General features: G+C 40.5%; 1 protein-coding gene across 1 annotated transcript in view; it reads left to right on the plus strand.

Moving 5' to 3' along the window:
* Window positions 1-17,621, plus strand: part of LOC121540256 (tenomodulin) — a 53,367-nt gene that overhangs the window by 16,510 nt on the left and 19,236 nt on the right. The window contains exons 3-4 of the mRNA XM_045206482.1: window positions 1,861-2,001; window positions 17,459-17,578. Of these exons, the coding sequence (XP_045062417.1) occupies window positions 1,861-2,001; window positions 17,459-17,578 (261 nt within the window). The remainder of the gene's footprint in view (window positions 1-1,860; window positions 2,002-17,458; window positions 17,579-17,621) is intronic.

Here is a 17,621-nt window from a genome sequence, read left to right on the forward strand (position 1 = left end):
AATCGGAAAGGGGATTCATCAGAGAAAATGATTTTAACCCAGTCCTCAGCATTTCAATCCCTGTACCTTTTGCAGAATATCAGTCTGTCCCTGATGTTTTTCCTGGAGAGAGTGGCTTCCTCGATACCAGACATGCCCTTCTTGACACCAGGCCATCCTCCAAAAGTCTTTGCCTCACTGTGCGTGCAGATGCACTCACACCTGCCTGCTGCCATTCCTGAGCATGCTCTGCACTGGTGGTGCCCCGATCCCGCAGCTGAATCAATTTTAGGAGACGGTCCTGGCGCTTGCTGGACTTTCTTGTGCGCCCTGAAGCCTTCTTCACAACAATTGAACCTCTCTCCTTGAAGTTCTTGATGATCCGATAAATGGTTGATTTAGGTGCAATCTTACTAGCAGCAATATCCTTGCCTGTGAAGCCCTTTTTGTGCAAAGCAATGATGACGGCACGTGTTTCCTTGCAGGTAACCATGGTTAACAGAGGAAGAACAATGATTTCAAGCACCACCCTCCTTTTAAAGCTTCCAGTCTGTTATTCTAACTCAATCAGGATGACAGAGTGATCTCCAGCCTTGTCCTCGTCAACACTCTCACCTGTGTTAACGAGAGAATCACTGACATGATGTCAGCTGGTCCTTTTGTGGCAGGGCTGAAATGCAGTGGAAATGTTTTTTGGGGATTAAGTTCATTTTCATGGCAAAGAGGGACTTTGCAATTATCTGATCACTCTTCATAACATTCTGGAGTATATGCAAATTGCCATCATCAAAACTGAGGCAGCAGACTTTGTGAAAATTAATATTTGTGTCATTCTCAAAACTTTTGACCACGACTGTAGATAGAAACCTAACTTTTTCACAGGGCTTGGGTTATTTCTGTGTTCGATCCCTTAACAATCAGTGGCCCCGACATGTTGATTGGGAATATTAATCTTGATGGATTTCATTGGCCGCCTAACTGTATCCATTAATCAACTCTCTCATTGGTACAGTATGGGGCGCTTTGATTCATCACCCCAACAGATGAAGATGAACTCAGCAATATATTTCTCATCATAACACCACACTCCACATACATATTAATAGAGTAGTTTTCAGCTGGTAGGCATGAATCATTTTTATAGACAGGGAATTTTAACAGCCGCCCCGGCGTGACCAAGAACAATACATAATCAAGTGCTTTAAGGTAGGACCAAGAAAAACAAACAACTATCCAAGCCACATATTCAAAGTCGCATTTATTCGACGTAGCAACTCGAAGGGTACTTACGCAGCCTCTATGGATGTACAAATGACTTGCAGTTTGTCAATGGCAATGTATCAACAATGACTTAGTGTTATCTCTGATCGTGTTTATGAATACTTTGGCACTTTACAAATATCAGCATGCCGGATGCCGTTCACTGCGGTGGTATATTGGTTGCATTGGTCAAATGTGATGTTTTACTTTGGACATGATGCTTTGAAGAATATGACATAGCTAGATCAATGTGATTGCATCAGGTGAGTATTGGCCTCACATCTTTAGACTACAGTATTTATTTTTGGATTATAATTATTTGCGGTGTATTAAGCCTAGTTAATGGCTATAGACTGTATTTTAAGCCTATTGAAAAGCCATACATTAAGGATTAAGATCACTTTATTTGTCAATTGTACGATTGCTGTCACACCTCTCTAACCACTAGGCTACCTGCCACCCCTAGATTTTTCCTATTGGCGGTATAGTAAGCTTATTGAAAGACCATTGAAAGGCTATAGATTTGAGCTACTGAGTTGAGTTGCCCCACCCTCATGTACTATTGGTTAAATGACCTGTCAGTCAAGCTGAGGATGTTTCTGATTGGTCCTGTGTCTCCAGGTGTACAACCAACATTACAAGGCTGTGCTGGACGGCATGGAAACAGACAGTATCATGGAGATTGACCCCGCCCACCGCATTGAGATCTTCAGGATGGGGAACGGTAGTGATGAGGTGCTCGAGGTCCACGACTTCAAACATGTAAGTGTTGTCAAAATTCACATTAGATACAGAATACTTTATGCATATTTCATATACTGTCATTGTCTTTTTCTTTATTCTAGTTTTTGTGCAGAATGACTGCATTTGTGTTCGAGCCCTTTCCAAATTGCTGTTAGATTGTGCAAAACCATTTCTGTTCTCCTGAAATCATATAATCTTCTTGGACAATACCCTGCACTCTCTCCTGTGTTTCTCTCTCTCTCTCTCACGGAAAAAGCTGATATGACAATGTGTGTTATCTAATAACAAGAGGTTTCAATTCCCTCTCATATACAATCCCTTATCCACCACACACACATACACACACACATGCAGGTAACTGCCAAAATAAAAGAAACACCAACATAAAGACTCTTAATAGGGTGTTTGGCACCCAAGAACCAGAACAGCTTCAATGCACACAGTGTCTAGAACAAGAAGAAGAAATTCCATCATTTGGTGTTTTGTTGAGGGTGGTGGAAAATGCTGTCTCAGGTGCCACTCAAGAATCTCCCATAAGTGTTCATTTTGATTGAGGTCTGGTGACTGAGACGGCCATGGCATATGGTTTACATCGTTTTCATGCTCATCAAACCATTCAGTATAAACTCGTGCCCTGTGGAGGGCGGCATTGTCATCCTATGGGGCATAGCCATGGCAGCCATAATAATGGCCAGAATAATGGCCTGCCCATGATGAGATGTTAATTGACTCAGAAATCACGCCTGTGTGGAAGCACCTGCTTTCAATATCTTTGTATCCCTCATTTACTTGTGTTTCCATTATTTTGGCAGTTACCTGTACATACACACACACACACACATTCATACCTGAATATCATATATTAAAAACAAAAAACTGTTTTAAGTGAGAAGTAGGCATTGGTCTGAAGCCGAAAAATAAAGGAAATATGCACCACAATGCCTATTCAACCCATGCTCTACAAAGGTTTTCCAGCACACAGCTTTGACCAACTACAATAGCTATGTTGGTATATTATACTTCCAGCAATGTGTAGGCAGGTTGCTTAGGATTCAAACTTTCTCAAACAGCCTAATTCATACTCTTAGAGGAGGTACTGCATACAAGTTAAAGTATTGGATTCTTCACACACCACACTAATCCCATTCCACTACTTTTCAAGTTTTAAAAAAATTATATGAAAGCAAGTTTTGCTTTTATACTTACAAGATTGTCATGCTTGATTGAGAGAGGTGTTTTGTCTTGTAGTAATGTGGTGCCTGCCTGTATTACCTTAAACCTTTTTTTTAGCAATACATGTCATTGAGAACAAAATATTCTACTACTCAAGGTCTCGATGAACAGAGGAGGTCTTGAAGAACAGATGAGTAGTAGAATCAGGTAGGGTAGCACTGGGCTTGAATAAAAAAACCTGCATAAAAGTGAAACTGACAAGGAGAAACGTTTGCCACATGGATTGCTGTAATCTACACTACCGGTCAAAAGTTTTAGATTTTTTAAAAATATTTTATATTTGAGATTCTTCAAATAGCCACCCTTTGCCTTGATGACAGCTTTGCACATTCTTGGCATTCTCTCAACCAGCTTCACCTGGAATGCTTTTCAAACAGTCTTGAAGGGGTTCCCACATATGCTGAGCACTTGTTGGCTGCTTTTCCTTCACTCTGCGGTCCTACTCATCCCAAACCAGCTCAATTTGGTTGAGGTCGGGGGATTGTGGAGGCCAGGTCATCTGATGCAGCACTCCATCACTCTCCTTTTTGGTAAAATAGCCCTTACACAGCCTGGAGGTGTGTTGGGTCATTGTCCTGTTGAAAAACAAATGATAGTCCCACTAAGCCCAAACCAGATGGGATGGTGTATTGCTGCAGAATGCTGTGGTAGCCATGCTGGATAAGTGTGCCTTGAATTCTAAATAAATCACAGATAGTGTCACCAGCAAAGCACCCCCACACCATAACACCTTCTCCTCCATGCTTTACGGTGGGAAATACACATGCGGAGATCATCCGTTCACCCACACCGCGTCTCACAAAGACACGGCGGTTGGAACCAAAAATCTCAAATTTGGACTCATCAGACCAAAGGACAGATTTCCACCAGTCTAATGTCCATTGCTCGTGTTTCTTGGCCCAAGCAAGTCTCTTCTTATTATTGGTGTCCTTTGGTAGTGGTTTCTTTGCAGCAACTCGACCATGAAGGCCTGATTCACACAGTCTCCTCTGAACAGTTGATGTTGAGATGTGTCTGTTACTTGAACTCTGTAAACCATTTATTTGGTTTGCAATTTCTGAGACTGGTAACTCTAATGAATGTATCCTCTGCAGCAGAGGTAACTCTGGGTTTTCCATTCATGTGGCGGTCCTCATGAGAGCCAGTTTCATCATAGCTCTTGATGTTTTTTGCAACTGCACTTGAAGATTTTCTTGAAATTTTCCGGATTGACTGACCTTCATGTCTTAAAGTAATGATGGACTGTCGTTTCTTTTTGCTTATTTGAGCTTGTTCTTGCCATAATATGGACTTGGTCTTTTACCAAATAGGGCTCTATTCTGTATACCCCACCTACCTTGTCACAACACAACTGATTGGCTCAAACACATTAAGAAGGAAAGAAATTCCACAAATTAACTTTTAACAAGGCACACCTGTTAATTGAAATGCATTTCAGGTGACTACCTCATGAAGTTGGTTGAGAGAATGCCAAGAGTGTGCAAAGCTGTCATCAAAGCAAAGGGTGGCTATTTGAAGAATCTCAAATATACAATGTATTTTGATTTGTTTAACACTTTTTTGGTTACTACATGATTCCATATGTGTTATTTCATAATTTTGATGTCTTCACTATTATTCTACAATGTAGAAAATAGTAAAAATAAAGAAAAACCCTTGAATGAATAGGTCTGCTAAATGACGTAAATGTAAATGTGTTCTAAAACCTTTGACCGGTAGTGTACGTGTCTGATTTTGTCCATTTAATGTAAAACGGATCAAACATAATTTCTGACTGGACGACAGCTAATGTTGCTATGCTGTCTTAATAGCATAGGTTAATGATTTGTCACTCGCAATGCTCATTATCAGCCGCTCACCACTGGTCTGTTTGCATATTAGTTGGCTGTCTAGGCCTAACTGGTGAGACCGACACATACTAGCCTACTACTTACATATATCTACTGTGTTTAACTTACCTGTAAAGGCTCAGCTAGGTCATTGAATGTTCGTCAATAAGATGATTCTGGCCTATAACAAATCAATCAGATAACCTACTAGGCCAGGGGTGTCAAACGTATTCCATGGAGGGCCTAGTGTTTGCGGGTTGTTGTTTTATTTAAGACCTAGACAACCAGATGAGGGGAGTTCTTTACTAATTAGTGACCTTAATTCATGAATCAAGTACAAGGGAGGAGTGAAAACTTGCAGACACTCGGCCCTCCGTGAAATGAGTTTGACACGTGTACTATGCCCACATATAGACCTAACCAGCTAGCTGGCTAGCTAGTAGCCTACGCCAAATCAATTCAGACCTGCTAATTATTTATACGGAACTATATAAGGCAAATCTAACAAATCTGAAAATACAATTTAAAAAATATGGATAAATATAGTCTGAATTTTCATATATGGTTATAATAATAATAATAATAATTGGTCATTTAGCAGACGCTCTTATCCAGAGCGACTTACAGGAGCAATTAGGGTTAAGTGCCTTGCTCAAGGGCACATCGACAGATTTTTCACCTAGTCGGCTCGGGGATTAGAACCAGCGACCTTTCGGTTACTGGCACAACGCTCTTAACCACTAAGCTACCTGCCGCCCTTATGATTAGTAGTTTTACGAGTCATTGGAGATTAGTCTGTCTCAGAGATAAGAAGGAAGAGAGTGAAAGTCTGACAGGAGATTCTCTCTGCTAAATGACTCAAATGTAAAATGTAAAAATGAGAAACTTACAGAAAATTGTTTATTGTCCTTGCAAAAGTCTAAATTATACATTTAAAGCTGCCCTGGAACGGGAAGAAGAAAGGAATCTGTGTATGATCTTTTTAAATTGGAATGCAGTTCTAGTCATTCCACATCTATACTACTACTACATTTCACATACTTTTTGTTGTTTTACCTGGGTGCACCGTGTGTATTACCCGCAACCCCTGACTGCTTTTTACTTGTGTTTCAGTGTGTTTCTGGGAACACACTGAAAAGTAACTTGACAAAGGTGTCATTGTACGCTGATGATTCATGTTTTCTTTTAAATCCACAGCTTGGATCCCTCAACAGCCTCATAGAGGATCTAGATAATTGTTCTAACCTCTCTGGATTACAACCAAATTATGATAAGTGTACTATATTACGAATTGGATCACTAACAAATACAACTTTTACATTACCGTGTAGTTTACCAATAAAATGGTCTGATGGTGATGTGGATATACTCAGTATACATATCCTGAAAGAAAGAAATGATCTCACTCCAATACATTTAATAGAAAGTTAACAAAAATAGATAAGATCTTGCTACCATGGAAAGGTAAATACCTGTCTATATCCCTGATTAACTCTTTAGTAATATCCCAGTTTACCTATTTACTTATGGTCTTGCCTACACCTAGTGAACAGTTTTTTAAATTATATGAGAAAAAATGTGGAACGGCAAGCCAGACAAAATTTAATGGGCCTATTTATATAATGAATATGAATTCGGAGGGCAGAAATGAATAAATACTAAAGCATTAGACCTCTCACTAAAGGCTTCAGTCATACAAAAGTTATACTTTAATCCGAACTGGTTCTCTAGCAATGTCTCACCCTATGTTGAAGAATGGCCTTTTTCCCTTTATTCAGATTATAACTTCTCACTTTCAGTTATTTGAAAAGGAAATCATCTCCCAAATATCACTATTTCTAAAACAAGCCAAAGTTGGTTGCGATTTCAATTTAATCCTCCAGAAACGACAGAACAAATAATGCAACAAATATTGTAGTTAAACTCAAATATACTAATTGATTAAAAAAACATTTTAAAACAAATGTTTAAAAAAGGTATAAACATCGTAAATGATATCATAGATAGGACTGGTGGAGTTATGTCGCACATGCAGCTAACAAAAACATATGGAAATGTCTGCTCTACCCAAAATTACAACCAAATAATTGCAGCATTACCGCAAAAATGGATGAGGAAAGTGGAAGGGGGAAAAAGTAAGGAACTTGTCTGTTGGCCCTGCATTAAAGACCATAGTTGGTAAAAGAAAATTGTGATAAATAAAAAAGTATACCAGTTTCATTTAAGGACCAAAAAATTGACTGCCGTGCCATATAGATTGCAAAATAGTTGGGAAGAGATTTTTGTGTTGTTTACCTCCAATCAAGTTGATTTGCGAATTTTCATCGACCGGTCAGACTATAATAAAATGGAATATCTAATAACAAGAGGTCTCAGTTCACTCACACTCATACTCAAACACACACATGGCCGCACACACACACACACGCACACAAACACACATGTTGCTAGTTTCTCCTCCATCCCATCCAGTCTGAATTATCCACTTTTGTCAGTGAAGCGAATCCACCAAGGAGATGTGTTTGTTTCCAGGCATGGCCACGGGAGACTGCATTGTGAAACAAGTGAGCGAGCACAATAATCCTCATTGTGAATAGAAGAGAGTGGAGGAAAACGCAAACCTTATTATAAATTATACGAACTGTAAATTGAGGGGGAAGGGTTTGATATGTATTTTTATAAAGAAAGGATGTTTCAAGGGTTTACCAATTAAAAAGCCACCTTTAAAACCATCTCTGTCAAGCCCAAGGGCTGTGTATGAGGCATTGAATGGGCAGATAATGCAGCTTAAGGACCAGAGGAGAAATCCATTTTCTATTGTTTCAGGCAAATACAGGGAAGAACCTAGGGAACTGGCATTCAAGCATATTCAACAGTCTATTATATTAGAATCATTATGGTCACACAGTGCAACCACCTGCCACCACCACCACATCTACTGTATTTTTATGTAGCTCTTCTCAACAAAACATAATGTGGTCATTTCATGAATAATTCGATGCAAACAGTGGTTCATGTTGACAGTAATTATGTACAGTTGAAGTCGGAAGTTTGCATACACCTTAGCCAAATACATTTAAACTCAGTTTTTCACAATTCCTGACATTTAATCCTAGTAAAAATTCCCTGTCTTAGGTCAGTTAGGATCACCACTTTATTTTAATAATGTGAAATGTCAGAATAATAATAGAGAGAATGATTTATTTCAGCTTTTATTTATTTCATCACATTCCCAGTGGGTCAGAAGTTTACATACACTCAATTAGTATTTGGTGGCATTGCCTTTAAATTGTTTAACTTGGGTCAAACGTTTCAGGTAGCCTTCCACATGCTTTCCACAATAAGTTGGGTGAATTTTGGCCCATTCCTCCTGACAGAGCTGGTGTAACTGAGTCAGGTTTGTAGGCCTCCTTGCTCGCACACGCTTTTTCAGTTCTGCCCACAAATGTTCTATAGGATTGAGGTCAGGGCTTTGTGATGGCCACTCCAATACCTTGACTTTGTTGTCCTTAAGCCATTTTACCACAACTTTGGAAGTATGCTTGGGGTCGTTGTCCATTTGAAAGACCCATTTGCGACCAAGCTTTAACTTCATGACTGATGTCTTGAGATGTTGCTTCAATATATCCACATAATTTTCCTTCCTCATGATGCCATCTATTTTGTGAAGTGCACCAGTCCCTCCTGCAGCAAAGCACCCCCACAGCATGATGCTGCCACCCCCGTGCTTCACGGTTGGGATGGTGTTCTTCGGCCCCTTTTTCCTCCAAACATAACGATGGTCATTATGGCCAAACAGTTCTATTTTTGTTTCATCAGACCAGAGGACATTTCTCCAAAAAGCTGCAAAGCTGTCATCAAGGCAAAGGGTGGCTATTTGAAGAATCTAAAATAACATATATTTTGATTTGTTTAACACCTTTTTGGTTACTACATGAGTCCATATGTGTCATTTCATAGTTTTGATGTCTTCACTATTATTCTACAATGTCAAAAATAGTAAAAATAAAGAAAAACCCTTGAATGAGTAGGTGTGTCCAAACTTTTGACTGGAGTGTATATTTTACCAATTAAGGTTTTTCATATAAGGCTGAAGTCATCATGTGTAAACTTCTGATCTAGACACGTTTATCGGCGCACAAACAAATATGCATAAATAAACTAGCAAAATTCCTTGGCTGCTATGATAGCCAGTTAACGTTAGCTAGCTAGGTAACATTAGCTAAGGTGTATGGCCAGTTCATGCGCCACAATATATCATACTTTCTTACACAAAACATAGCTAGTTAACATTAGTTACGTTGTTTAAAACCACCAAACTTCAGGAAACTGCCATGCTGCTCACGTTCATTTGCAATGCACAGACCAAGCTACGGTTAGACGAGGTAGCCAGATTTCAGACAGGACAAACATTGCAGTTAGCTACGATGCATTTCCTCGACTAAGAACAACCAAGACCACACAAACCATAGCCGAGAAAACAATTTGGTTTGTTAAGAAACAGGAAGCTAGTTATGAACCGCATATAGTAAATGGTTGAACCCCAAACGAATGTAAACAGAACCTCAGTTGTGCATGCTAGAATCAAGCTACCAGACTCGACTGACAGCATCGCTGTTTCAAATGTGTAGAATAAATTCCAGCTCTCTCTCCTTCCAACTTGCCATTCTTATAATCCAAATGTGTGCTGACTGATCAACACAGTGTCAAGTTACTTTTTAGTGTGTTCACAGAAAATCTGAAGTCGCCATGCACAACTAAAAAGTTGGGCTGCAAACGGTGCACCAGGATAAAACAACAACATCAGAATCATTGCTTGTGCAACATGCTGTGTGTCAGCATGGTCACATAGACTAGACGTAACATAGTAAAAGTAAATCCGGATCACTGAAATGAGGATGATATGTTACGTTTGGTATGGTTACATAATACAGAAGGTTACTTAAGGCAAAAACGAGGGTGGTTGGTCAGGGTGAAAGGATGGGCGTATAACTCGAATGTCTAGCAACCCAAAGGTTGAGTGTTCCAATCTTATCATGGTCAACTTTAGCATTTTAGCTAATTACCAACTTTGCAACTACTTACTACTTTTTTAGCTACTTTGCAACTACTTAGCATGTTAGCTAACCCTTCCCCTAACCCTAACCTTAACACTTTAACATAACTCCTAACCTTAACCCTAACCCCTAGCCTATCTAACGTTTGCCACCTAGCTAACAATAGCATTAGCCACCTCGCTAATGTTTAGCACAACAAATTGGAATTCGTAACATATCATACGTATTGTAATTCCTAATATATCATGCGAAATGTATGATTGACATCCACAAATTAATACATACCATACCATACGAACATATCAAATCAAATCACATTTTATTGGCCACATGCGCCGAATACAACACACATTACAGTGAAATGCTTACTTACAGCCCTTAACCAACAATGCATTTCTTTTTTAATAAAAAAGTAAAATAAAACAACAACAAAAAAGTGTTGAGGAAAAAAGAGCAGAAGTAAAATAAAATAACAGTAGGGAGGCTATATATACAGGGGGGGTACCGTTGCAGAGTCAATGTGCGGGGGCACCGGCTAGTTGAGGTAGTTGAGGTAATGTGTACATGTGGGTAGAGTTAAAGTGACTATGCATAAATCATTAACAGAGTAGCAGCAGCGTAAAAAGATGGGGTGGGGGTGGGGGAGCAGTGCAAATAGTTCGGGTAGCCATGATTAGCTGTTCAGGAGTCTTATGGTTTGGGGGTAGAAGCTGTTGAGAAGTCTTTTGGACCTAGAATTGGCACTCTGGTACCGCTTGCCGTGCGGTAGCAGAGAGAACAGTCTATGACTAGGGTGGCTGGAGTCTTTGACAATTTTGAGGGCCTTCCTCTGACACCGCCTGGTATAGAGGTCCTGGATGGCAGGAAGCTTGGCCCCAGTGATGTACTGGGCCGTATGCACTACCCTCTGTAGTGCCTTGCGGACGGAGGCCGAGCAGTTGCCATACCAGGCGGTGATGCAACCAGTCAGGATGCTCTCGATGGTGCAGCTGTATCATTTTTTGAGGATCTGAGGACCCATGCCAAATCTTTTCAGTCTCCTGAGGGGGAATAGGCTTTGTCGTGCCCTCTTCACGACTGTCTTGGTGTGTTTGGACCATGATAGTTCGTTGGTGATGTGGACATCAAGGAACTTGAAGCTCTCAACCTGTTCCACTATCATTCTAAATTTTGAGTTCGGATATACGTACAGAATAATACGAAATGCTATGAGATCAGGTTGCAGCAGCATGCAGTCAAAATAAAATGAAACGATATGAGATCAGGTTGCAGCAGCGAGCAGTCAAAAGAAAAGGAAATGCTATGAGATCAGGTTGCAGCAGCATGCAATCAAAAGAGAAAGGAAATGCTATGAGATCAGGTTGCAGCAGCATGCAGTCAAAATAAAAGGAAATGCTATGAGATCAGGTTGCAGCAGTCAAAAGAAAAGGAAATGCTTGATAACTTGGTAAACTACGTGATTAAATGACACACACACTTATGTTAATGTATTAGGTGGCTCTTAAAAGAGCCTTTAGGTTCGTGGAGAGGCAGGCAAGTGGCAGGTGGTGTGTACTACTGCATGCATCTTGCTAGAACGGAGGAGAGACCAGGGCCCGTATCCACAAAACGTCTCAGAAAAAGTCATAGGAATCCTGTTAAAACCAGTTTTAAGACAACACAAAACTCCCAGCTCAGAGTAGGTTTTAGGATGATGTTAAAATACTGCGCAGACAAACTTTGAGCCATGAGTAAAATCAACTCATAAAAGTTTATCTCAGCTGGTAATCACCACAGTTGGAAGTACGGCAAAGGAAAGATAGTGAGGACGCTTATTGACATGTTGCAAATGATGGGGAATAACCAATCGCGATGAGGCATCGCCAGCTGTGCAATTTATAGCACGCTTCAGATAATCACGGTGAATGTGACTGTACATCAAATGTTGCAATGGTAAAACGTTTGATATCATTTTCGCCCGACACGATCACTTTGCGTACACTTAATTATTGCCTAATATGTTGGCATGAATAACCTTCTTTTTTTTTTACCAATTCCGATATTTTGAATAATGTGATAAGCATTTTGCACAGAATCATACAGTATAATGGTTTAAAAGCTGCATTTTTATAACATTACATCTCCCGAGTGGCGCAGTGGTCTAAGGCACTGCATCGCAGTGCTAGCTGTGCCACTAGAGATCCTGGTTCAAATCCAGGCTCTGTCGTAGCTGGCCGTGACCGGGAGACCCATGGGGTTTGCGCACAAGTCGTCCAGGGTAGGGGAGGGAATGGCCAGCAGGGATGTAGCTCAGTTGGTGGAGCATGGCGTTTGCAACGCCAGGGTTGTGGGTTCAATTCCCACTGGGGGCCAGTATGAAAAAAATATTTTTAAAAATGTATGCACTCACTAACTGTAAGTCGCTCTGGATAAGAGCGTCTGCTAAATGACAAAAAAAAAAAATAAATATCCACACACTCGTCACTCCCGTTAAACAACTCTAAATCGCTTTGGCACAGTAGGTACTTGCCGATAATGTTGCATAAAACAATTGAAAGGTCTATCATTTTTACCCAACACAATTAAATGCATTACCAATTTAGGCATCTTTTTTAACAACGTGATATTCTGCTTGAAATAACATGAAAATATTTGTGATTTCTTATTAGCATATTGGTTATAATTATGTAGGCATATATCGTGTGAATTAGGCCTCATGTGAAATCATTGTCAAAAGTGCAAGGTCTAGATTATTTATGGGTTGATCATATAGAAATATCAAAACATTATTTCACTGACTCACTGCCTTTCTCTATAATCAAGACACCTGCTGGTAACTCTTAACTGGTTAGGATAGCTCATGAAGTGTCCTAAATATCTGTCGACTAGGTGGGACTCTTATGACTAAAGAGGCTTCAAGCTGCGTAGCTTTTATTTTTACCCATCAGAAGAGGAGTAAAATGTCTCTATTCTCAGCACTTATGACCAGTTTTCTACTCTGAGATGCTTTGTGGATACGGGCCCAGCTCTGAGACTCTCAAGGAAGAGGTTGTTGCCCTAATCTGTGAGATGCACGCAATCCCTACGGTACTGCCCAGGGACACAGTGCTTTATGGCAGAGTGGTGGATTGTGGGCATGCACCTGTCACGGAGAAATGCAAACACCAGCTGGTTGACAGAGCGTTGGGCCATCTCTATGCGCTTGTTGATGTCCTCCTACCACTGGAACATCCATCTCCTCCACTGTGTAATGTCAGAGTAGACCACCGTTGTCCCAGGGAACATTCGTATGACTACCTCCAAATCGGCTCGCATCTGACGTACCAGGGATGTCCCATTTGTGTGTCCCAAGTCGTTTCCACCGAGGTGGATGACTATGATATATTCATGGTCATACCTCGCCTTGGCGAAAGAGAATATTTCAGAACCCTTCCATTGAGACCAGCTCATCCATATGTTGCGCTCATGTAGTCATCTTGCCAGCTACATTGTGTAATCGCATAGTAAATATTTGCTTCAGTCTTTGTTTCCTTGCTCTCGCCAATTTGCTTTGAGCAGTGATCAGTAGGATTATGAGCTGAGATCTTATCAATAAATAAAACTCACAACATTGTGAGGGTTCACAAGGAGAGCATGTGTTAAGCTGTATTATAATGTTGTATAATATTGTTGCATAATCATCTTCCGGTGTAAAAACCATGGAAATTAAAAACAAAAACCGATGTTTTAAGTGAGAATAGACCGAAAAATAAAGGAAATTCACAAGCACCACAATGCCTATTCCACCCATGCCCTACCAAGGTTTTCCAGCACACAGCTTTGACCTACTTTAGAAGCTATGTTGGTATTGTACTTGAAACTATGTATAGGTGGGTTGCTTACATTTTAGTCATTTTGCAGACGCTCTTATCCAGAGCGACTTACAGTTAGTGAGTGCATAGATTTATTTTTCATACTGGCCCCCCGTGGGAAACAAACCCACAACCCTGCCGTTGCAAGCACCATGCTCTACCAACTGAGCTACATGGGGCCCTTAGGAGTCAAACCTTCTCAAACAGCCTAATTCATACTCTTCAGAGGGATAATAGACTTTACAGTGTCCTGCTATTAAAATTATGTATACTGGTTTATACAGTATATATATAATTTGGCTGTATGTATTTTTAGATTTAGGCCTATTGTAAATGTGTATTATTGTTGATACACCATATTTATTACAAAAATAAATACAAGTACAAACATAACTTTAAGCTACATATTATTTTGACAGAGGTAATGAACTGTCCATTGATCACCAATTGATAAAACAGGACCATGTTTGAAACACAAGTGGTTCTGAATTTATGTCAATATTACACAAGTAAGCTAACAGTTACAGAAATCAGGAATGCATACAGGCTTATATCTATCTGAGCTACTGTGTCCAACACATCTGTTGTTATGTTGGGCACCTACTGACCAAAAAAAGGATGTTATTATGATATTTTTTTCACAATGATATGTATTGCTAAAATAAAGGTTTTAGGAAATACAGGCATGCACCACATTACTACAAGACAAAACAGCTCAACCAAGCCTGATGGTCTGGTAAGTATAAAAGCAAAGCTTCCTTTCATTTAATAAAAAAAAAGCATTAAATGTAGCATAATGAGATAATGTCTTACTGTGGTGTGTGAAGAATCCAATACTTTAACTTGTATGCAGTACAAATCATATTATTGTGGAAGCACCTCCTCTAAGAGTATGAATTAGGCTGTTTGAGAAAGTTTGAATCCTAAGCAACGGGCCTACACAAAGTTTGAAGTACAATACCAACATAGCTACTGTAGTAGGTGGTAGAGCGTGGGTGGAGTAGGCACTGAGGTGCTCATGTGAATTTTTCGGCTTCAGACCAATGCCTATTCTCAGTTAAAACATATTTTTTTGTTTTTAATAATTAACCGCAATGAGTTTGCGGTTAATCATTTTAATAATTATTTTAATAAAAGTGAAATGAGCATCCTGAGCTTCCATGTTTGTTTCCTCAACACGTCACCTGACACTCAACAGACGCAGGAAGAGACAGGAATATAGAGCCCAAGTGACAATGAATTTGTATGTATTAAGGATCCCCACTAGTTCCTGCCAAAGCAGCAGCTACTCTTCCTGGGGTCCAGCAACATTAAGGCAGTTATATACAATTTAAAATATTAAATGACATTACATTTCATGAGCTCCTGAGTGGTGCAGTGGTCTAAGGCCACTGCTGTGCCACTAGAGATCCTGGTTCGAATCCATGCTCTGTCGTAGCCGGCCGCGACCGGGAGACCCATGGGGCGGTGCACAATTGGCCCAGGGTAGGGGAGGGAATGGCCGGCAGGGATGTAGCTCAGTTGGTAGAGAATGATGTTTGCAACGCCAGGGTTGTGGGTTCGATTCCCACGGGGGGCCAGTATGAAAAATAAAAAAAGTTATGTATGCACTCACTGTAAGTCGCTCTGGATAAGAGCGTCTGCTAAATGACTAAAATGTAAATAACACTTTTTACAACACATTAAGTGTGTTCCCTCAGGCCACTACTCTACTACCACATACTACCACACAAAATCCATGTGTACGAGTGTGTGTCTTATCAAGTGTATGATTGATTGATTGGTACAGCATCCCCTAACCTTTCTATGCAATGGAGATGCAACAGGCCCTAAAATCAAATCATTCTTCAGTTGGAAAGCTTAAAGCTGTATGTGTAGCATGTTTAATCGGGGAGAATAGCAAGCCGGTATGTTGACATGGTTTTATAAGACCGCATCCTTTTCCCATTTCTTATCCCCGTAATGAGTGTCTTTTCTTCATTTTCTGGTTGACCACCTCCGGTAATCATTGCATCTCATCACGAGAATGTCCTTTCCCTCTCTCTGTAGCGGCACTCGCCATTACAGTAAATGAATCAGGGGCTCATCACAATAAAGTCAGGCATTAACATTATGCTTTTGTGTCGCCGACTTTTATTGCCTTGTTTTTTCCCCTTGCAGATGAAATTATACACAGGAGGATTATGATGGGGATTATGACAGGGGGAATATGACAGGGGGATTATGACAGGATTATGACTGGAGGATTATGACAGGATTATGACAGGGGGATTATGACAGGATTATGACAGGGGGATTATGACAGGATTATGACAGGGGGAATATGACAGGGGGATTATGACAGGATTATGACAGGGGGATTATAACAGGATTATGACAGGGGGATTATAACAGGATTATGACAGGGGGATTATAACAGGGGGATTATAACAGGTGTTGCTTCGTATCGTGTCGTCATATGTGGCGTCTAGAGACAAGTGGAAAATTGTGTCTGTATTTCTGAGTTAAGATTGATTTAAAGAAGACGTCGTTAAGGCGTCAGAGCTCTATGCCATGACTCTATGTTATTCTATGGTAGCCCTAGAGACAGCAGACAATCTGATATATGGTAGCCCTAAAGACGGCAGACAATCGATTATATGGTAGCCCTAGAGACGGCAGACAATCTGATATATAGTAGCCCTAGAGACGGAAGACAATCTGATATATGTTAGCCCTAGAGACGGCAGACAATCTGATATATGGTAGCCCTAGAGACGGCAGACAATCTGATATGCTTTCCTGGGGTTTCAGACTTATACCGGCGAACTACTTAGTCGAACAGAGAATGACACACAGAAAGACAATTAACAGATATGTCTGCCTTGTTGAAATAAGCTTTCTCCGGTCGTCAAATTGAAAGGCCCTGAATTCCACACAGTGGAGGATTGTCAATGGCGCTGAAGGGAGTGGCTCTTCACTTGGCTGAACAGATTAAGAGAGTGACAGGGACCTATGACTGACTAATTCAGTGGGGGCAGCCTCCGTAGAGACACTGGATGCCTTCCAAATCACACCCTATTCCCTAACTAGGGCATTACTATAGGCCCTGGTCAAAGGTAGTGCACTTACAGTGAAAGGAATAGGGTGTCATTTGGGGCGCAACTGCTGCTTCGCCCTCTGACATGTCGCTTGACTGTCCTGCTGGAAATATCCCCTCTATTAAGTTTTGTTTAGTTAGGAAGAACCCCTTGTTCTTTACTCATAGTCTCTTCTTAAAGGTTTGTGTTGTAGGAGCCGATCTGTCTTTGAACTGTGATTTACTCGAAAAATTAAGAAGATAAAGAAGATGGAAGGCACCTCTGCACCCTCATTAGGTTCTAACTTCTCTTAGTTGTTAAGAGCTTAGATTTCTCTTCAAGAGACTGAAGAAACATTTTGAAAAATGATATCGCCCTGGCGCTTAGCTGTTCCACATCACAGACAAAATAATGAATGATACATATCAGATTTTTTTATTATTCCTTCTCTCTTTTTTCCCTCAAAGGGAATCACGGGGATCTGGTTCGCCAAACACCAGAGGTGTTACATCAAGACCCAGACCACGGAGCTTCCCAAAGTGACAGAGGTGGTGACAGAGGTGGTGACAGTGGACACAGAGATATTGGTATAGAATGCCTGTCTGCATCTCTCTGACTCACTCCGTGTGT

This window comes from Coregonus clupeaformis, chromosome 3, assembly GCF_020615455.1.
Source record: "Coregonus clupeaformis isolate EN_2021a chromosome 3, ASM2061545v1, whole genome shotgun sequence".
NCBI classification, from domain to species: Eukaryota; Metazoa; Chordata; class Actinopteri; order Salmoniformes; family Salmonidae; genus Coregonus; species Coregonus clupeaformis.